General features: G+C 37.3%; 1 protein-coding gene across 3 annotated transcripts in view; it reads right to left on the bottom strand.

Annotated features, from left to right (window-relative positions):
- The window catches only part of SIK2 (salt inducible kinase 2), a 128,027-nt gene extending 105,413 nt beyond the window's left edge, over window positions 1-22,614 (bottom strand). For all 3 annotated transcript variants that reach the window (XM_082626960.1, XM_082626962.1, XM_082626961.1), the window contains exons 1-3: window positions 22,334-22,614; window positions 10,396-10,512; window positions 7,321-7,384 (exon numbers count right to left, since the gene is read on the bottom strand). In XM_082626960.1, the coding sequence (XP_082483086.1) occupies window positions 7,321-7,384; window positions 10,396-10,512; window positions 22,334-22,468 (316 nt within the window). In that variant the 5' untranslated portion in view covers window positions 22,469-22,614. The remainder of the gene's footprint in view (window positions 1-7,320; window positions 7,385-10,395; window positions 10,513-22,333) is intronic.
- Between the last annotated feature and the right edge of the window lie 464 nt (window positions 22,615-23,078).

Below are 23,078 nucleotides of genomic sequence, written 5' to 3'. Positions count from 1 at the left end.
TTACCTCCCAATTTATTGAAAAGTACTCTCTTCAAAGCATTGATGATCTCATAATGACCAAACACACCCCTCTTCATTCTAAACCCTCGCTTGTCTAATCAGGCCAGAAACTATCCTTACTTCCCAAGATATTCTTCTACTTTACCAATTCCACTTTACCCACCTGCCTCCTAAATGAAGACATAAACAAAACTCACTTCTTAGCTGCCTTCTCTCTGAGGTCTCATTATTAATTATAGCTTCACTCATACTTCTACACAGATAATTGTCAAATCTATACCTCTATTACTAAACTCCCCTTTTTTGAGAGAAAAGGAGTTACTGAGGTATAAATTACATACAATAAAATGCAAATTCTTAGGTGGTTACTTAGATGAGTTCTGATAATGGCATACTCTGTATAACCACCACTCAAAACAAAAATAAACGGCTCCATCACTCAAGACAGTTCCCTCTTATCCCTTTGCAGTCAATTTTCCCCTCTCCTCAGAAAGAGTGAAAAGAGACAACCACTTTTCAGCTTCTTGTAACATTATTATTATTATTTTTACTTATTTATTTATTTTTATTTTTGGCTGCGTTGGGTCTTCATTGCTGCGTGCGGGCTTTCTCTAGTTGTGGCGAATGGGGGCTACTCTTCACTGGGGTGTGTGGGCTTCTCATTGCGTTGGCTTCTCTTGTTGCGGAGCACGGGCTCTAGGTGCACAGGCTTCAGCAGTGTGGCATGCGGGCTCAGTAGTTGTGGCTCATGGGCTCAGTAGTTGTGGCTCGTGGGCTCTAGAGTGCAGGCTCAGTAGTTGTGGTGCACGGGCTTAGTTGCTCCGCAGCATGTGGTATCTTCCCGGACCAGGGCTTGAACCCGTCCCATGCATTGGCAGATGGATTCTCAACCACTGAGCCACCAGGAAAGTCCCTTGTCACATTATTATTGTTGCTTGTTCTAGCAACTTGTTTATGTTGCTGCATGTATAAGTAGTTTATTCCTTTTTATTGCTGTGTCATCTTCCTGTATTGCTATACCACAATTTGTGCTATACCACAATTTGTTTTGGATACATTTTCCTGCAGATGGACATTTGGGTTGTTCCTGCTTGTGAAAAAGGTTGCTATGAATATTCTTGTACAAGTCATTTTATGAATATTTGTTTTCATTTTTCCTTGAGTAGGTACCTAGGAACTGAATTGCTCAGTAACAGGATAGATATAAGCTTGACTTTGTAAAAAAGTGAAAAATAGCTCTCCCAAGTGGCTGCACCATGTTACACTCCCACCAGAAATGAATGAGAATACTAGCTGCTTTATATCCTCCTAACATTTCATATAATCTTTTAAATTTTAACCAGTCTAGTTGATATGTAATATTACCTCATTGTAGCTTTTAATTTGCATTTCTCTGATGACTAATAGCATTTAGTAATTTTTCATGTGCTTATTGGCCATTTATATATCTTCTTTTGTGAAGTGTTTGGTTCCAGTCTTTTGCACATTGTTAAATTGGGTTGTTTGTCTTTTTAGTGTTGACTTTAAGTTCTCTTTTGAAGGTTATTTGTTTCTATCTTCAACTGCCAACAGCTCACATCAAACTAAATGTCCTGATGTTATTTCTGACAGTACATCTAAAATCTAATTTGTAATTTTTTAGTTGGGAACGAGGCCTCTCTATTGCTGTCAACCACATCACAAATATTCTTCAATCACATTTGCTTTAAATCCTAACTCTCGATGTTTTCCTCTTGACAGTCAATAAGAACTCTTGAGAGATGGCAGATAGTTAATTATTAATGTACAGGCTCTGGAATTGCATGGTTCAAATTTAAACTCTCCCACTTATTTGCTGTGTGACTTTGGACAAATTACTGAATCTTTCAGTGCCTATCTTACAAGGTTTTTGTGAGGTTTCAATAAATTATGTAAAGTATTTTAAATAGTACCCAACAAAAAGGGAGTACTCAATAAATATGGCTTGTTGTTATTTTGGAAATGCCTTTTGCCTAAAATCTTTTCTCATGAATCTAACAACTAACATCTTAATCTAGGCATTCAGCCTCTTACCTCTAGACAATACAAACAGTCCCCTAGGGCTTCCCTGGTGGCGCAGTGGTTGAGAGTCCACCTGCCGATGCAGGGGACACGGGTTCGTGCCCCGGTCCGGGAAGATCCCACATGCCGTGGAGCGGCTGGGCCCGTGAGCCATGGCTGCTGGGCCTGTGTGTCCGGAGACTGTGCTCCACAGTGGGAGAGGCTACAACAGTGAGAGGCCCGCGTACCACAAAAAAACCAAAAAAACAAAAAACAAAACAAAAAAAAACCAGTCCCCTAAATAGCCTCCTTCCTCTCCTCTAATTCAAACTACACACCCCTGCTGGACTTATCTTCCTACAAAAGTCCTTACACATATCATCGCCTTTTGGCTCTTCACCATCTTCTGGCTCACAGATGCCCACTCTGACAAATAATCCTAACCCTTTATCCAAACACTCAAGGTCTTCCACAACTGCTCCTACACACCTCTCTAACATATGCTTCTTACTTATAACAGTAGGGAAATAATTCAAAAGCTATCAAAAGATTGTGCCTTAAACAGAAAAAGCCAGAAGCTGCAATATAAGCATATTACTTAGGAAAATGGAGGTAAATCTAAATTAATCAGATGAAAGAAGTACAAGTGGTTGCCTCTGAGAAAGGGAAATGGGGGTGGGGAAGAGGATGGGAAACAGGTGTTTTTTGGTAACAAATCTTGCAGAATTATTTGACTTCTTACCTTAGTGCATGTTTAACTTTTGTAAAAATAAAAACTTGTAAGATAGAAAGATACAAAGAAAAATGGAAAGAAAAAAAGAAACAAACGGAGGGAGGGAAGAAGGGAGGGAGGGAGGGAGGGAGGAAGGAAGGAAGAAAGGAAGGAAGGAAGGAAGGAAGGGAGGGAGGGAGGGAGGGAGGGAGGGAGGGAGACTGATTATTAACTGAGACAATTTGGTTGTCCTTACCTAAGGATAATCTGTAGACCTATGTAAGGAATAGTTGGGCACATCCATTTATTTACTTAGTGGAGTTATCCTATTTGCAGATTGAAGATTCTGAATTTTATCCAATAAATAATAGGAAGGTAAGTAAAGGTTAATGAACATAGTAGTAATATAATAAAAATAATAATTGGGGAAGATTAAACAGGAAATATATCAGAAATGTACTTGACTGGAAAAGAAATAGGGCGTGGTAAAACATGAGGTCTTCATAATTGAGACATGTGGGGATGAAAGCCTAGATAAGGGTGATGACTGTGGAAACAGAAGGATTTAATTTCAAGTTATGTTTCAAGAACACAGAGTATGACTTGCTGGCCACCTAAATACAAAACTAAGAAAAAAAAAAAAGGAACACAGTGCCCTCCCGCACAGAGGAGGCACTAAAGGTCTATTTGTAAAAAGTAATTCCAACATTATAAACATGAACATTAAATCTTAATATATAGTTCTTAATACATAGTTGAATATTGTTTCTGTGGTTCTGTGTCATCTAAAACAGACTGAAAACATTTTGGCTCAGAATTCACTTAAAACGTTATACATATTTTTCATTACTTGATTAATGTTCCATGGACTGCATCTTCCCACTTCTATTTTACTGTCTTCATGGGCTCCACCTTAGAAACTTGCTGGCTTTGCCTGTAACTACTTGAATCTACAGTTCACTCTGTCTTATCTTTCATATTTACTCTAGCTATTTTACATGAAAAATCCCCAAATTATGCTTCAATTTATATAAAACAATGCGATCCAAACCTTTATCATCAATGGTCTTAGCAAGAAGTAACAACTTAGAATATTCCATTTTCATAGAAATGACATCTAACACATCATAGCCATTTCTATCTAGTTTACTCATAAAACTACAGCCCAAAGCTTTAAAAAATAGTCCAGTGAATAAAGACTTAAAAATCCTTCCCTTGACCTCAACTACCTTCCCATTTTTTTTTTTCTCCCTTTTTGAAGTGGAAATCCTTTTAAGAGGTTTCTGTTTGGCTCTCTCCATTTTCCTCTCTCATCTGCTCTTCAGTGTAGCTTTGGCTCACTCACTCCACCAAAACTGCTCTTACCAAGAGCCAGATACAATGGTCAATTGTCATTCTTTATGTTTCTTGACTATCAGCAGCATTTGACATAGATGTTCGCTCTATCCTCCTGAGAACACTTTCTTCATTTGGTTTCCAAGACACTGCATTCTCTAGGTTTTCTTCTCTGTCTTCTTTGGTAGTTCTTTCTATTTTCCTGAGGTTTTAATGTTTGAGTGCCTCGGGGATCAGACATTGGTCTCTTTCCTAATCATATTCTCTACTTGGGTGGTCTCCCTCTGTCAAGAAATCCTACTGATTCTACTCATTCAAAACATACCGTGAGTGACCACTTGGCACCATGTACACTACTGCTACCCCAGCCTGAGCCATAATCATCTCTCACTTGGGACTACTGGTCTCCTACCTGGTCTCCCTGTTTCCATCCTTGCTCACTACAATCTATTCTCAACACAGCAGCCAGTGATGCTTTTAAAATGTTAGCTTAGATACAATCACTTCTTTGCTCAAACACGTCTCTAATGGTTCCCTAATTTTATTCAAGGTAAGAGCCAAAGTCCTTACATGGTCTACAAAGCCCCCAAATGTGCCCCACCCCTGCCTCCCATTTACTTTTCTGACCTCGTCTGACCTTCCTACTATTCCTCCTTGCTAGCTCTTGCTCTTCCCTCTTGCTTGCTTCTCTCCACCTACACTGGACTCCCTGCTATTCCTTGAACACACCAAGCACACCGCTGCCCTCAGGGGCTTTGCATTTACTCTTCCCTCTCCTTGGGCCACCCTCTCTTTCCCATATCTATATGGCTGTGCTTTCTAGTCTCTGTTCAAATGTCAGCGAGGCCTTCCCTGACCACTCCATCTTATACTGCAATCAACTCTCCCACTCCACATGCCCCCTTCCTTGCTTTATTTCTATAGCATGTACCACCATCTAGTATACTATACAGTTTACTTATTTTGCATGTTGTCTCTCTCCCCACACTGAAAGGCAAGGTTCCTGAGAAAAGGAATTTTCATCTGTTTTCTTCATTGTGGTACTCTTCCCACACAGAACAGTGTGGGACATAGAGTCAGCTTTCAATAAAGATTTCTTGAAAGACAATTAATATGGTGTAGCCAGCATTGCAAACCAGATCTTTTTGGCTTCAAAGCCCACACCATTCTATTAAAGTTAAGAAGCTTCTAGTTGAAACAAATAGCTAAAGAGTTTAAATAACTTGAAGACCTAGAAATAGCAACTATCCAAAATGAAATACAGACAGAAAGAAGAATTTTCAAAATTGGAATCAGTGAGCAGTGGGAGGATTTCAAACAGCCTAATATATGTGCAATTGGAGTTTTTGATGAAGAGGCCAGAAAAATAATGCCTGAAAATTTTCTGAATTTGATGGAAACTTAACATTCACAGATTCAAGGAGCTCAATGAACACCAACCATAGGAATCATGAAGAAAACCACACAAAGGCACATCATAATCAAATTGTTAAAACCAGTGGTAAACAGAAAACCCTGAAAGCAGCCAGAGGAAAAAAAGGCACATTATATACAGAAGAATAAAGGAAAAAGATGACAGCAGATTTCTCTTCAGAAATAATGCAAATGAGACGACAGTGGAGCAATATCTTTAAAGCACTGAAAGGAAAAAAGTCAACCTAGAATTACATACCCAGTACGAATATCATTTAAAAATAGACAAAATAAGGATTATTTTAGACATACAAGAGCTGAAAGATTTCATCGCCAACAGACCTGCACTGCAAGAAATGCTAAATAAAGTCCTTCGGGCAGAAGAAAAATGATGCCAGATAAAAATATGTATCCACATAAAGGAATGAAGATGAAAACACGCATCTACATACAGAGATGTGGCAATGGTAACTCCACTAGTAAATGTATAAGATTTTTTAAAATATTGAAATCTCTTTAAAACATAATTGACTTTTTAAACAAAATTAATGACACTGTATTTTGTGTTTTATAAAATAGGTATAAATAAAATGCAGGGCAAAGAAATAACAGCGAGGAAGGGTTAAACAGAAGTATATTATTGCCAGGTTCTTACACTCTATGTGAAGTGGTGAATATTACTTGAAGGTAGACTGTAAGTTAAAGACTTGTACATGAATGTTCATAGCAATTCATGTATAACAGCCTAAAACTGAAACCAACCCAAATGTCTATCCATACATGAATGGATAAGCAACTTGGGGTATATTTACAAAACTGGATACTACTTACAATAAAATGAAATATATGTTATTACGTGCAACAAAATGGATGAATCATAAAATAATTATACTGAGAAAAAGAAAAGGGTACAGACTATATAAGCACCTTTATATAATAAAACTGTAGAAGACATAAACTAATCTATAGTGACAGAAAACAAATCAGTGCTTGCTTGGTGGTAAGGTGGGGCAAGAAAGATTACAAAGGGTCACAAAGAAACTTCTGTGGTGGTGGTCTGTTTCACACATCTGTGTGTGAAAACTTACTAAATTGTACACGTTATATGTGCGCAATTTACTGTATGTGAATTCTTCAATAAAGCTGTTTAAAAAACAATTTCGGACTAAATTTAGGTTAAAAAACAAAAATATTTAGACTACTACAGTGTTCTTGCTCCATAAAGTAAAAATAAAATAGATGAAAGCTAGAACCAATAAAATAGTTATAATTTTTTAAGGGTTAGAATGGATCATAGAAACCAATTAATCAAATACTTTTTTATTAGTGACAAAGGAACTGAGTCCCAGAGAGGTTTAGTGACTTCCCAGAGGTCTTATAGCTAAAGTTAACAGCTTACTAAACTATAAGATCCACAATAGCAGGGACTGTGTTATTTAGGTCACCACTGTATCCCCTACACCTAGTACAATGTCTGAGACATAGTACAAGCTCAATAAATATCTGACTATCTTTACCCTGGAAAGAAAGGTAGAAAGGAAGATAAATGAAAGAAAATCTCCTTTGCAATATGACTGAAAGTTTCCCCCTATCTTTGATTCTCCAATCTCTTTAACACAGATGAGAGAATTAAGCAATAGCTTTAATATCATAAATACAAGAGACTAAATTATACTGCATATTTTTAGCTTACTGGATATTTTACTATATTCTAATGCTTAAAAATTTCTAATTCATGTTAGCAACTTTTAAACAAGCAGGAGAATTAATAGAAGATATTCTATTCATAAAGCTTATTGACATTTTCAAATTTAAAAAAAAATGGAAAGAAATGTGCTTACCAAAAATTTCTCCATTTTTGGCATATTCTGTCACAAGGTACAACATGCTTTTGGTCTCCATTACCTATTGATAAATAATTCCACATTAGTCTCACAGGAAAAGATTGCAACATTCTATGGAGTTACCTAAATTAAAACTACTAATTAAAGTATCAAGTTATGAATAATTCAGAAGCTGGTGAAGTTTACAAGACTGACAATATCCTTATGCTAATATTTTTGTGAAAAATCTAGACCCTTCATCTTCCAAATGTGGTCCACAGACCAGCAACAGGAGCAGCGGCACTGCCCAGGCTTCTGTTAGAAATGCAAAATCTCAGATCCCATGCCAGACCTACTGACAAAGAATTCTCATTTTAACAAAATCTTCAGGTGACCATAATGCACATTCAAGTTTGAAAAATACTAATATAGGTAACGGGAATTTTGAAGATCAACTTTTTATCTCCTCACTGACTTTTCTAGCTGTGTTATATGGTAGAGCTTATAAAATAGAGCTCAGTTAATCTGGCCTGTAACCTAGCTAATCTGGCACAATGTGGTAGTCCTCCTACTATACTTTCATATTTTTACAAAGTACTGTTATTTTAAAACATTGTTCAAAAGCTTCTTCATAGCTCCACTGCTATACACTTTTATTTAAATTAGTTTTTCTAAATTCAGAAAGGAACATACATACTGGCACATGCTAACAATGTAATATTTAACTGCTATCTACTGAAAGGCTAAAAACTAATTTTGCTCTAACATTTAGGTTTAGGACTATTCCTAAAACAGGTCCGAAAACTAAGAGCTACCTACAACTTGGGTCTAAACAAGTCCAACAGTAAGTTACTTTAACTGATTATTGGAGTTCATATAAAAACAGAATTATCATGCGAATCATGGTAGTTTTTTGGTTTGTTTGTTTTGTTTTTTAATTGAAGTATAGTTGAAGAATCATGGTAGTTTTAACCTCAGTTTGAGTCATGGGTCATCAGACTTCTAAGGATGTGATTAGTTTCTTATAGTATCCTCTTTAGGAAAAAAAAAAGAAGCCTAAGGGGAGAAACACTCTGACATAACTTTGCTCTAAGAGGCCCTCTGCAGTTTTAGGAATTGTTTTGAGTGGCACACCATAGTCTCTCATTCTCAACTAACAGTAATGCTCTCCAATGGTCTCCACATGGTTTACATTATAAATCTCTATTGATAAAATCATTTAGCCAAATATATACCTGTATGTATGTATGCAGGTAAATGTATATATACACATATATGTATATATATTTATGAATATATACACACAGAGACACACATTACATACTTGTGCCATTTTATAAATATATTATATACATTATACGAGGCACACAAGAAGATAAATATAAAAGATAAACAGAATTACAAGTTCTAATATTTTCTTATTATACCCCAAGGGACACTTGTGCTAACCAATTTGAGTGCACAGAGTAGTGTGTTAGCACTAGCTCTCTGAGGGAAAAAAAAAAGAGCCTGACTTGTAAACCAATTTCTGTGGTGTACAAATACTCCTACCATCGCTGATTTTGAGCTATTGACACTAACATGGTGTTAACTGGCTCACAAAACTTCTGAAAATTTAACAATCAGCTCTCACAAGCAAGTACAGGCTGAGCCCAGCACATCACTAGGTACACACATCATACTTTGGAGATCAAAGTCATAGACTAGCATACTGTAACATTTTAGCTTAAAAACAGTTTTCCAATAAAAAATTCTAAATATTAATGAATAGAAATATAAAAAAGGGTTTTGTATTACATTATCACTCTTAAACATAAATTACTCTTCAAAAATCTGAGAAAAATTCTCCTTTTACAAAAACGTGGCTTGGGCTTCCCTGGTGGTGCAGTGGTTAAGAATCCACCTGCCAATGCGGGGGACACGGGTTCGAGCCCTGGTCCGGGAAGATCCCACATGCCGTGGAGCAGCTAAGCCTGTGCGCCACAACTACTGAGCCTGAGCTCTAGAGCCCGCAAGCCACAACTACTGAGCCCGTGTGCTACAACTACTGAAGCCTGTGCACCTAGAGCCCATGCTCCGCAACAAGAGAAGCCACCGCAATGAGAAGCCTGCGCACCATAATGAAGAGTTGTCCCCGCTCACCACAGCTAGAGAAAGCTCACGCGCAGCAGTGAAGACCCAACGCAGCCAAAAATAAAATAAATAAATTTTAAAAAACACCAAAAAAAACCCCATGGCTTTACACTTGAAAGAGGTGCAGCTTATTTTACAAAAACTGTATCTTAATGAAGTTAAGTTTTTTTTTTTTAAGAAGATGTTGGGGGTAGGAGTTTATTAACTTATTTATTTATTTTTGCTGTGTTGGGTCTTCATTTCCATGCCAGGGCTATCTCTAGTTGTGGCAAGTGGGGGCCACTCTTCATTGCGGTGCGCGGGCCTCTCACTGTCGTGGCCTCTCTTGTTGCGGAGCACAGGCTCCAGACGCGCAGGCTCAGTAGTTGTGGCTCACGGGCCCAGTTGCTCCGCGGCATGTGGGATCCTCCCAGACCAGGGCTCGAACCCGTGTCCCCTGCACTAGCAGGCAGACTCCCAACCACTGTGCCACCAGGGAAGCCCCTGAAGTTAATTTAAAAAAAAATAACTTATTTACTTTATCTGATAAAAGAACCCCCCAAAAATAAACATTTGGCTCTAAGTATTATAAAGTATGCCACTAAGTAATATACTATTTTAGCCTTTTATATTTCATAAAACATAAACAATATATTTTTTAAGTAAGCAAAACTGCCATATTCTCATTAATGGTACCACCACCAAAACCCAGCAGGTTTCAGCATGTTATCATAAATGCACAACTACAAACTTTGTAATCAAATAACTCACAGTCTGAGAGACAACTTAAAATTAAGCTGCCAGTAGTTTTTTATTTCTTAATTTTTAATTTAAATATAGAAAAATGGATGTATTCAGATGAATAAAAGCATATAGTTATCTTTTTATAGACTGAAAAAACTAACATAAAAGAGAAAAATGATGATGTAAAATAGAGTATTGAATGTGAAAAGCATGGAGAGGTGTAAAGCTAAGTCATACCTGATAAAGTTTGATTATGTGAGGGTGGTCTAACATTTTCATTATTTGTACTTCTCGGTAGATTTTCTCAAGGTTCACTGCATCCAGCTGAGACTTATCTATTATTTTTATCGCCACCTGCATCCCAGACACAAATAAATACAATTAGTATACAATGGTTAACATTTCCAGTTAAGAATCTTTAAAAAAAATGACATCTAAGACTTCGCCTGTAGGTCCCTGTGATGATGATAACTAGCTTAAATTCAATGCTCACTCATTCATCATTCAACAAGTATTTCTAAACATCTACCATGTATAAGGCACTGTGGCAGATTGTTTGGGAGTGTCTTTAATGTGCTATGAAGGATAACCCTGCAAAGTTACTTTAATAAAACATACTTCTCTTTCAGTACAACTATAACTCCTTATTCCATTTAAAAACCGAAGAAATAAAATCTCAGCAGTTTCAATTAGTTATCATCCCACTGCAAAGTACCTATAAACAAATGATCAGCCAAGTAAAAGATAGTTTCTTTTATACTGAAATATAATTGTTCTAGAAAAGCAAGTGATAGGTTCCAAAGCATAGAGATATACCTTTCTGGAAAAAAACTAAGTGTAGATAATTAAAACTCATCTACATGAAAAGATATCAATTGGATTAAATTTTGTTTTAAAAATAAAGTGCAAAAACTCAAATGTTAGTAATCACACTAAATTTTTACTTCCTTAAAGGAATTTGACTTCAAAACATGTGGCCTCTTCCTGTCATAACTAGATAGGAACCCAAACCACTCAAAAGTTAACAATTTGAAGGAAATGCATCTGAAGGTGAATAACTAGGTAGTCAGAAATCAACAATCGCGTACTTTCTTCATGGAACCAAAAAGAACTAATTTTTTAAAATTAGTATTTGGCATTTGGTTAGGAAATAAGCCATTCTGACTCAGATAAAACTTTCAGATAATTGGGAACCACCCAAACTTTAATAAGTTCTGAAGAAACTCTGAAATGTACTTCACATTCTACCCAAAAGCATTCTGAACATAATTCGGTCTTATGTTGTTGTTTCAGGGTAATTTTTTATATCAATTATTGTATGTGGTATAATAGTTCAATACTCCTAAAAGGTAACCAAGAAAATAGGACTCAACCTGTCAACTCACTTAATTCCCTTAGGCTCCTGTTAATATGTTTTTTCTTCTTTCCTTACAGTTGCCCTGTCCTTTCCTGTTATCTCTTAAAGTTCTCCAGTAAGGTTTACTTCTTACCTTTCTCTATTTCTATTTTGCTGTCCATAGCTTGTTTCCTAATTTGAATTAATTGTAACTCATAGAAGAACTCAAGCTTCCCAAGGGAAATAAGATTACTAAACATGACAGGTAAAATTAAATTTATTGCCTAAGAAGAAAGGGGGTAGCTCCTTCTCTAGGCAGTAAAGTTTGCAGGTTTTGTGATAGCTATTTTCATTATGTTTGGTGGTATTTTATTTATTCCCATATCGAAATATTCTAGAAGGTAAAAAGTGCTAAACTTTGACTGCTAGAGGAGTGACTGATTAATATTGTATTTGCTAGTAGGAACATTATTGAACCACCTCAAACCACCTCAACTATAGTATGATAGAATACAGGATTATCAGTTATTTTGGGTAACTTTGGGTAAAAGCTGCCAGATAAAAAGATAAGTGTATATTTTAATTTCCTCAACATTCCTTAGGAAGGTAACATGGAGTTTCATAGACATGCATATTTTGAAGAAAATTTCTTGCCCTACAATTTCTGGAGTGCATCTACATACCAGTAGTCCCTTCCCAACAAAAAGCTTTTATAATGAAATGGGTCACAATTATCTAGTAAACAGAGAAAAATAAATAAATAGAAAGGAATAATGGTTTAAAAAATCTCAGCATGGTTACTGTCGTTAAGAAAATTTTTTATTATATATATTTGAGCATCATATTTAATGTTAAAGAAAAAGTTTAAATACTAAATACCAATTAAAGTGAGGTATTACCAAGAGATTTCTCCTCTTTGATACTCTTTTGGAATCTGGGCCTCAAATAATGAAAAAGTGAAAAATATATGTTATCTAATTAAATTTTATTAAGTTATAAACTTCATTATTTAACTGTTCTCAGCCAAAAAATTCTCTAATGACAAAATATAATTCTCTCCTCAATTTTATCTTGGGTCACAGACTGTATGTATGTGGACCACAGGTTGTATATTTATATCTTCACACTGTTACCCCTTGTTTGTAAGGCTTTCAGAGGATTATGAAAAAGTAGATTGTGTGTTAGCATGCTCCCTGTAATAGTTAGGGCTAGTCTAACTGCTATAACAAGTAGACGCCAAAACATATACTGATTTGAACACAACGGAAGTTTATTTTTCATGCAGCAAAACTGGACAGGTAAAGAAGTTAGCAGGTAGCCCTCTTCCATGCAGGCATACGAGGTATACAAGGAGTCTTTATTACCTTTAAAGGGTTAAATAAAGGTGGTAAAGGGTAAAGGATAGACAGTCCTGGGAATTCCCAGGTGGTCCAGTGGCTAGGACTCTGTGCTTTCACTTCAGGGGGCCCGGGTTCAATCCCTGGTCGGGGAACTAAGATCCCACAAGCCACGCAGCTCATGGCCAAAGAAAAAAAAAGGATAGACAACCCTGAAGGTTGTCTCCATTCCAGTCAGACAGAAGGAGAAGAAAGCTTGGAGGAGCCCTCCTGAGAGGTTTTTATGGGCCAGTCTTGGAAGTGGCACACAATAGTTAAAACTTAGTCATATGACCATACCTAAATGTAAGGGAGGCCAAGAAACATTTGAGCTGTAGGTCCAGGAAGAAGAGGAAAGAGTGGATTTTTGGTGATCAGCTAATCGTCTCTGCTATACTCTTCCAGGTAATTTCTTAACAATGGGACTCTTTACCAAGTACTTCCCAGAAATATGATGATGACTTTCACAACTGTACAGCACTTTTTAATTTAACATGATACTTTTACATATTTTATATCATTTATATCTCAATTTTTTGAAGTAAATGGAACAAGCAGTACACTCATGAGTTGATGAAACTGAGGTTCGAAAGATGTTACATAATCTACAAAGGTTCTAAAGCTCAAGTGAATTAATGGGAAAAAACCCACAGGCCTTCTACCTTCAAGTTCCATCTTTTCACTCTTCAATGAGCCTATTATTCACACATTTACTGAGCACCTGTTGTATGCCCGGAATTATGCCCAGGATACAAAAATGAACAATATCTGATTCCTACCCTCAAGGAACTTAATAGGTCTGTGAGAACAAAGAGAACACATTTTGGAAAACAAATTTAATGAACAACAAAAATCTGCATTGGGGGATTTCGCCAATGTTGTATGAAATTCTGAATGTACAAAAGAGTTGTGCTCCACTAGTTCATTTTAAAGATAACTATGAACTTAGATTTCTGGGAACTTCCTCTCTGCATCCCTTCTCTACTTAGTTCTGAACATAGTACCAAGGACAAAATCTCATGGTTACAACAAAGTCAAGCAAGGGACTCCAAATCAAAGGATCCTTTTTTGGTGTTGCTCATCTAAATTATTCAACTCTCTAATTCCCAGTTATGCATCCAATATCTTTAAAAAACCTTCAATGAATTTATAGTGATAAAAAATTAATATTTCTTCTGCTACGACACAAAAGGAAGGTTTCCCATACAACTTTGGAGAGCGTATTGGATAAACTAGGATAATTACTATCAAACTAAATCCAATGTAAAGTAGCAACACTGGATATTCAACCTCTTAAATAGGAAAATGTATATATACCTAATATAATGTTATATGTCAATTATATCTCAAAAATACTTTTTCAAATTCTATTCATAAAGATGAAAAAACACCCTTGTGAGCTAAAATTCAACGAGATGGCCATTTTTATATATTGTTAGTAGGAATATAAAATAGGTTATAATTTTTCTGGAAGGTGATTTAGCAATCTTATGCAAGAACCTTAAAAATCATCCATCCAATTTAGCCTAAGGCTTCTATTTCTGAGCATTTATTTGTAGAAAATAATCTGAAATGATGATGAAGATTTGTGTGTAAATATATTCAAGAGTATTGTTTATAATATAAAAATAGAAACAATAATTGGGAAATAAGTACATGATTTATGGTAGATTTACATTATGACCATTATACAGCTATTAAAATAGTTCCTTTTAATAATATGTAGAAATGATGAGACTAAAATATTAAATTAAAAAATCAGGATATCATTGCAGTCTGAACACAAGGTATATATAGAAAAAGACCAATAAAAACTAGATATAAATATGACAAAAATGTTATTGGTGGGTGGAAAAAAAATCATGAATTATTTTATTTTCCTGATTTACTTTTCAGTGCAATTTTTCTTCAATGAGCATGAACTACTTTTCTAATAAGAAAAAGAAAAGAAAAGTGAAATGAAGTTATATTTATTATATATGCTAACTTCTCCATCTGTGAAACATTAGTCATTTTCATTTTATTATTTTTCTAAGTTCTCTATAAAATGGTTATATTATTTAATAAGATTTAAATATTAATTATGAAGACTATATACATAGAAATGTTTCCAACAATGTTAAGTAAAAAAGAAAATGTGAAAGTAACAACTATGTAAAATACAAATTTGCAAGGAAGACAAAGAATTAAATGTAAGAGCAGAAATGAAATAGTGTTAAGCTGATGGATAAAAGGGATTTTTTCAAATTTCAAAATGTAATTTAATGGTAATGGTACACTTTTTGATACTTCTAGAAAAAATTATTTCACTTCTCATAAAAGAAATATTAATCTCGTGCACTTAAAGAAACCACACACAAAACTGGCTTTGGGGGACTTTATAAGGAAGTTACACAATAAGAGCTATCCTTCTAGTAAACAATCAGAAAGGATTAACATGTTTGTTGTCTCAGGTAATATGTGTTTCAGTGCTATTTACTACTAATACACTAATTCTACACTGTCCTTCTGAAGTACCAAGTAGCAAAATCCTTACCATATAATTAGACCTCTGAAATTAAAAAAATGAACGCACTTTTCAAGCTTATACATCAAATCACAGGTAGAATCAGAACATACCAGCCTACTGTTTGATTGAATAGTGATTGTGATTGAGTCGTCTACAATGAAAGGGTTTCTGAAAGCAGTAAAGTCAGTAATAAAACTGACATGGAGTTCTCCAGTTATCCTTTAAGAATAAATAAATTCAACTTATCTTCCAGTTTAAAATTTGACTTTTAAAATGTAAGAACTTATACAATAAAATAAATCCTCATTAAAATTTAATCTGACTTTTATAATGGTGGGTAAGGAAAAGAGATTGGAGGAAAGGTAAATGTCACTACACTTTTAGATCCGTAAAAATTGAACAGAGAATTTTTAAGACTATAAAAGAAGTGATTAAAAATAATCTATCTTAAAAAGTACTTAAAAAAATCAACAAAAAGACAACTCAATTAAAAAAATTGGCCAAAAGACAAAAAGCAATTCACAAAAGAAATGTAAACAGTCATCTTATAAAACTGTGTAATCAAAGTAAATCAAAGAAATGCAAATTCAAATAAAAATACTGTTTTTCCCGATCAAACTGGGAAAGATTTAAAAAAATATGTATTCTTCCTGACAAAAATTATTAACTCCTTTTCTGGAGGTAATTTGGCATCTCATGCCATCAGATATGGATGTAAGGACATACTCCCTGACCCAAGAATTCCACTGCTATGGGATTATCCTGAGGAAACAATCAGATAGATGCACAAAGATGTATATATAGGAATGCGCACTGAAATATTATTTTAGAAAGAGAAACAGCAAGAGAGAGAAATAATCTAAATGTTCAATAACAGGAAATTGATTAAATGAAATACAGAGACTCATATGCAAGGATACTACTTAACCATGCTTTAGACAATACTTTTTTAAACTTGGGGAAATGTTAACAACAGATTTAGTAAAAAACACAGATTATATGTGTAGATGACATCAATTTTATTATATATTAAATATACGTGAATAGCTAAGAGGATATGAACCAAATATTAACAGTGGTTGTCTCTTGGTCTGGATGGTGGAATTAAAATAAGAACGTTTATTTTCTTCTTCAAGTTTTTCAACAATGTCTACAAAGAACATGCATATCTTTTGTAATTGGGGGAAAAACATAAATACTATGTTTACTTTAAAGAAGAAAAAACAAATTTTCAGTTTAATTCATGCAAGATTCACATGTTAACCTGTTTAAAGTATTTTTTAAATGTTTTTTAAAATGAAAAGTTTCTGATGAAATTCCCAAATGTAACCATCTTTCAACCTTTCAATAAACTCAAACTGGATATATGGGCTGCTTCTCTTTGAAGGGTGGGAAGGCATTCTCCACAAATGTCCTGTATAAAGGAACTTTGACATAAATGACATATTTTAAAAATATGGAGGTGGAAAGTAGAAGAGGTATTAGGTACACTAAAGAGGAAAGAAAGATATCTTAATGAATTTCTGGAATCCATTTGGCTCCAAGGAAATGAATCTGCCATCAGTAGTGGGCCATAAATCAAATAACATCATGTGAATCCAGGAATCGAGGCCAGTTTCAGTTATTTCCAAATAAATGGTTTCTTAATTGCCTGATGACTGGGACAGAATTTCCCAGTGGAATTAAAAGCAGAATGCATGAAACTCTGTTAAGCATTTCTACGGAATATAAAAATTTATACAACTCTTATTTTGCACGTTTGTCTCCCCCTCCTCCCAAAGAACAGATCATTCTGAACAATATGTAGCAGAATAAACTTGTCAAATTTGTCTGGAGTGCCAAGAAACTAAAGAGCAATTTCTAGTAAAGCATATATGTTCCATGAAAAATCTAATTTTTATTTCAACACACAGTTAAAGATCATACATAGGCCTAGATACAAACATTACTGGTTAACTTATTTGGTAACCATTCCTCCTGTTGCACATAGTACAGCTGCTTCTTCACATCTGGAATATTTTACAGAACAAGATTAACACCAAGACTACAGAGAGGAGTCTTAAAATTTTAAAGCAAAATATAAAATTCAAATGTATTAAAAAATTGAGTTCTCTTCTTCAAGAAATACCATAATCAGGGTGTAATATGCCCTTCTTTTGTTTCTACCTTTGCTCTAAAAATGCAATTTTGTACTTAACTATTTGGAAAGCTTTAAAAATGCTTACATTTTAAGGTAGTAGTTAGTTTATGAATTATGCCTAAATATAAAAGCGCCCAAATGCACACAGAATGATTTTTCAGTGAAAAAAGCAGTTTTTGAAAGTCCCTTGCTATGCTTTATATTCCAGATTTTCTTAATTATAAGTAATACCTACATGCCATTTTAATAAAATAATTTTCAGAATCTGTGTGAAATATCTTTAAGATTCCATGGACCACACATTTATATGCTCTTTAGCCAAGCAACACAAGAGGTATGGTATTGAGGAAAACTCAATTATCTATCACAGAAAAGGTGTGATAATAACTAATGATGGTTATCTCTGGGTGGTGATATTATAGTTAATTCTTTTCATTTATCTTCACTTTTAAAAATGTTCAATAATAAACATGATAGATTTGATAATAAAAATACACTATTTCTTTAATGTAAAAACAATACCTTCTTACTTGGTAATTTCCCTTCTAGGAATTTACCTCCAATCTCTCCCCCCTAAAATAATTGAAAATGCAGATACAGAGTTATATACATAAAAATTATTTGCTGCAAATTATTTACTGTAAGTGAAAACTTGAAACTGCATAATGTTAAATAAGAAAATTGTTAAGTAAAATAGGATTCATCTACAAGGTAGAACACTATGCAGCTATTAAAAATGTTTAATAAAGTTATATATAATAGGCAAAATGTTTAGGTTATAATGATAAGTGGAAAAAGAAGATACAATTTATATAAGTGTATCTACCATGTGATCTCATCTATGGGGAAAAAAAGGCATTAAAAAAAAAGAAAGACTGGAGGGAAATATGCCATAATGTTAAGAATGATTTATTTCCACTGAGGGAGGAATTACACATGTACTTTTTTGTGCACTATACTCTTCTTGATATTTTCTACAGCAAGATTATGTTTCTTTTACAGAGACAAAAAAGTTTAAGGGCACAAATGACTTTTCTGAAATTTTACTTAACAGACAAAAAAACCAAAAAACTAGTCACATGCTTAGTTAGAGGGAAAAAGTTCTTTACTAGTGCAGTATTAATAAAATACACTTCTCAAGGACACTCACAGCATAGCAAACTAGCAACCACTACTGCCTAAAATAGTTTAACAGTCTAAATGCTATTATTCTTTTTCCATTATGTTAATTTTATAAAATTAGCTACTCTAATTCATAAATCACAAACCAATACTATAAAGCTTTTATGAAGTATTATACTAAGAAGCTGGATTCTACCATCACCTGCCTTCCCTTTTTTTAAATTAAAAAAAAAAATTTTTTTTTTGCGGTACGCAGGCCTCTCACTGCTGGGGCCTCTCTCGTTGCGGAGCACAGGCTCCGGACGCGCAGGCTCAGCGGCCATGGCTCACGGGCCCTGCCGCTCCGCGGCATGTGGGATCTTCCCGGACCGGGGCACGAACCCGTGTCCCCTGCACTGGCAGGTGGACTCTCAACCACTGCGCCATCAGGGAAGCCCTGCCTTCCCTTTTGTGCGTAAAATTAACATAGAGATCTAACATGAGAACACTGCTTCAGATGATGATGTGATGATGTAATTATATTTCTTAAACAATGTTAAGCTATTTGATAGATTAGACCAAAATGAAGATCTCTTTTGTCTACTGATTTTTTTTTTCCACCTAAAAGGCAGTATTGGATCTCCCAAGCTCTGTGAAAATACATCATTTTTGAGTGATACAGAACAAGAGACGGAGAACCAATTAAAATAAAAGGGGGGCTTCCCTGGTGGCGCAGTGGTTGAGAGTCCGCCTGCTAATGCAGGGGACACGGGTTCGAGCCCTGGTCCGGGAGGATCCCACATGCCGTGGAGCAACTAAGCCCTTGTGCCACAACTGCTGAGCCCGCGTGCCTGGAGCCCGTGCTCTGCAACGGGAGAGGCCACCGCGGTGAGGGGCCCATGCACCGCAATGAAGAGTGGCCCCCGCTCGCCACAACTAGAGAAAGCCCACGCTCAGTAACGGAGACCCAGTGCAGCCAAAAATAAATAAAATACAATAAATTATTTTTTTTTTTAAGAAAAGGGTCCAACTGTTCATCACTTAGCTGTTTAAACTGAACCCTAAAATTTGCTGGAGTTCAAACTTGGGAAAAAAGACCCTTACATTTTAAAACACACAAACTAATATTGACGTCAGTGCATACTGTATTGAAGGAAGTTTTCTAAGCAGTGAGTATAATCATGATATTTTATTGCTATTGTTCTTATGCCATATTAATTGTTCTCACTATAATTACTGTATGTTCAGCAATGAGAACCTCAAATAACTGAAACAACACTTTAACGTTTCCACTATCCATCTTACTTACAGTATTTGAGGTAGTTGTTGTATTTATTAAAGATACAAATATTTACCCAGTGAATAAAGATAACAAATACTGCTTTAAAAATCCTCATTAACAAACAGCAAACTACAGTAAGAAACAATTGCATCTGTGCTAAACAATTCTTAATGAAAATTACCACAAAAGTTCACACAGAGCAACTTTATAAAACTTGACATGTACAGGAACTTTTCTCTTCATTAATGCCTTGCTATCTCCCTCACCCCTCTCATCTTTAATATCTCCAGTTACACTAAATTACCACGACACTCATACCCACCCATCTTAAATTCACACTATTTCTTTTTAATGTTAAGAACACTTTCTTTAGAAAAGCAACGATAGATGGGTTCTACGGACTAGAAATTTAGCTTTTACCTTAAATCATTTTACACAAATATACTATGCACACAATTCAGGATCTGAGTGCTCTTTCATGATCTGACCTGTGCCTTCAATTACAAATGCGTTGATCTCACTGATAGCCAAACCATGATACTACTCCACACTGCCCCCTAGCCCTACAAAATATATCAGTTTAAAAGTTACGGTTTGAAAGGACAACCTCAAGAAAAAGTGTCAGTCACTTATCAGCTCCCCTTAAGCAGTTCTTAAGTAGATACTATATTACCTCAATTTGACCTAATAAGTAACAGCTGACAATTAAATCTTTCAATTAATACTGATAAGAGCTGATGAGAAAAAAATGTTATGTGCTGATGGGTTTGGAATTCAACCACCTAACAATCTAGTTCAAAAGTTCTGTAGAAGTCCTTTGTGAAATTTGTTTGATTTTTAGAGTCATTAAGCAAGGACGCATATAAAAATACACATTACAAATGCCTTCTTTTCATGTAATTAAATGGCAAATAGCATGGCATTGGGCCATGTTTCTTTGGAGGCATGGAATTAACTTCTTTCTTCGTTTTTAAAAATGCTGGGATCAGATTAAGTAATCTCACTATAGTCACATTATTTATTATTACAAACTTAACCTAAATTTCTAACTCTGGTAAATTTGTGAGAGGAAAATTTGTGATCTTGGTCCTGATGCTAAAAAAATAAATCGGATTTCGGCTGCCTCCGGATAAGCAGGGGAGGGCAAAAAGTGAGGACGACACAATGACATATGCCCCTTCTTTTTGGAAATGGAATTCTTCACATTAAGCAAAACTTCTAAGAACAACAGCTACAAAAATCCCTCTAGTTTTCAAATGTCCTTTACCTTACACAGCCATTCTGAAAAAGAATCCTATGTTATTTCATATCCGAACTCTGGTACATTTCGCACTAATAAGGGGAAACACTGAATAGGATGAAAACTAGAAGAAAGAAAAAAACTGAAAAAGGGTGAAACTCCAGAACAACTACAATGAGGTTTTATTCTAAAGACCGGTTTTGTTTCTACCGTTTCTCTAAAGTATTTAATTTGCACGTCTTAAAATAGAGACCCTGAGGAGAGCAGCTCGAAGCGGTGAAAGGAAGGGGGGGCGGGTTAGGTAAGAACAGAGACTTGCGAGAAAATATGTGCGGTGCATTAGAATGTGCAATGGAGGGGGGGATGCTAGCTTCACCGTCAGGAAGCAGTCGAGGGCTTTATGAGTAGAGAGGCAGAATATGCTGCGGCTTAAGGAACGCGTATTCACAGCCAGAATGCACACCTGGTAAAGGGATAACCTAGGATAAGAAAGACCAACCCACCAACTGTGCAAATGCAGAGATGACCATTTTAACCAGCTCTATTGTCTGGAGTAATAGGTGGAAATACCTCAGGCACGAAATCAAACTAGCCTGACACTAAGTCAGAGATACTGTCTGGCAAAAAGAGAGAGAGATGGACAGTGCCGGCCCGGGCATTCCCGTCCAGTGGCCCCTTCCTCGCGCGGGGGAGGGGCGCCGGGGTCCCGGGAGCCGCGCGAAGCCCAGTCCAGGGAGTCAGAGCACAGGCGGTCCCCTCTTCGGGGCTGGCGACGTCTCTCACCGCGCAGCCCAGGAGCACGGAGACTTCCCCTCCCACCCCACCCCCAGCTGAAAGCAGGGAAGACGCGGAACTTGGGCTCCAGAGCGGAGGCCACAGACCAGGTCACGGCTCGGGTGGGAAGCTCTGGGTGAAATTCCGTGTGGCCACGGTGGTGGCCTAGGAACGGCAAAGCCCCTGCTGGTCGGGCTTCCAATCGGACGACACTGGGGTCCGGGTGGCGCGGCCCCGGTTGCTGCGGCGCTCACCGACCCCTGGACCTCCTGGGTCCTCATACTCCCAGGCCCTCTCTCCTCAGCTAGTGACCCGGCCTCTCGGATCTCCCCAGGCCCCCGCTGCGGCCGCCCCTCTCGGTCAAGCTCCTCTCCAGAACCCTCGCCTCGGACGCTCCCGCCGAGCCCCGGGCCGCACCTCCGTCCTGGTGATCCGGTGTCGCCCCAGCTTCACCACGGCGAAGTTGCCTTTGCCCAGCGTGCCCTCGATTTCGTAGAACCCCACCCGGACCGGCCCGCGCTGCAAGTGCCTCGGGCCATCCGCCATGACCATGCTGGGCCCCGCTGCTAGACACTGCGGACTGGAGCGCGGGCTGGAGGGCGGCGGGCAGGCTGCCTGGCTGCTCAGCTCCGCTCGGGCGACGGCCGCTCCGCTCACTCCTTCGCTCAGTCCCTCCCGCTCCGCAGGGCCCAGCCAGGCGCGCGCCGCCGCTGACGTGCGCCGACGTCAGGGGGCCGGGGAAGAGGGGCGGGGGCGGGACCGGGCCTCGATTGGTCACCATGGCGACCGGAGCACCGCGGACGTCCGCGGGCGGGCGGGTGTGAGGGAGGGCAGATGGGCGGGGCCTGGACAGCGCGTTTCTTCCGGGCTCCGGCGCCCTCCATGCTCCCCGCCGCCTCGCCGCTGCCAGGGGCGGGATAGCAGCCCGGCCCGCCCAGATCCTCGGCCACCCAGCCGAAGGGCAAGAGCGAGCCCTGGTGGGCGGAGCGGAGGGCTGCAGAGACCTGGGTCTGGCTCGGGTCTCTTTACCCCGCCCCGGCGTTCCCAGCCCACCCGGGGACCTTCCCGCCAAAACCTCTCACCTATGACTACTGTGCGTCCTAAATTTGGAAAGGGCAAAGAACTGTGACTGAGCAATGCATTGCTCACAGTCTCCTTTCTT

This window comes from Mesoplodon mirus (assembly GCF_964341445.2).
Source record: "Mesoplodon mirus genome assembly, chromosome: 7".
In the NCBI taxonomy this organism is placed as follows: Eukaryota; Metazoa; Chordata; class Mammalia; order Artiodactyla; family Ziphiidae; genus Mesoplodon; species Mesoplodon mirus.
Note: the sequence above shows the minus strand (reverse complement) of the source record. Positions and strands in the feature narration are given on the sequence as shown.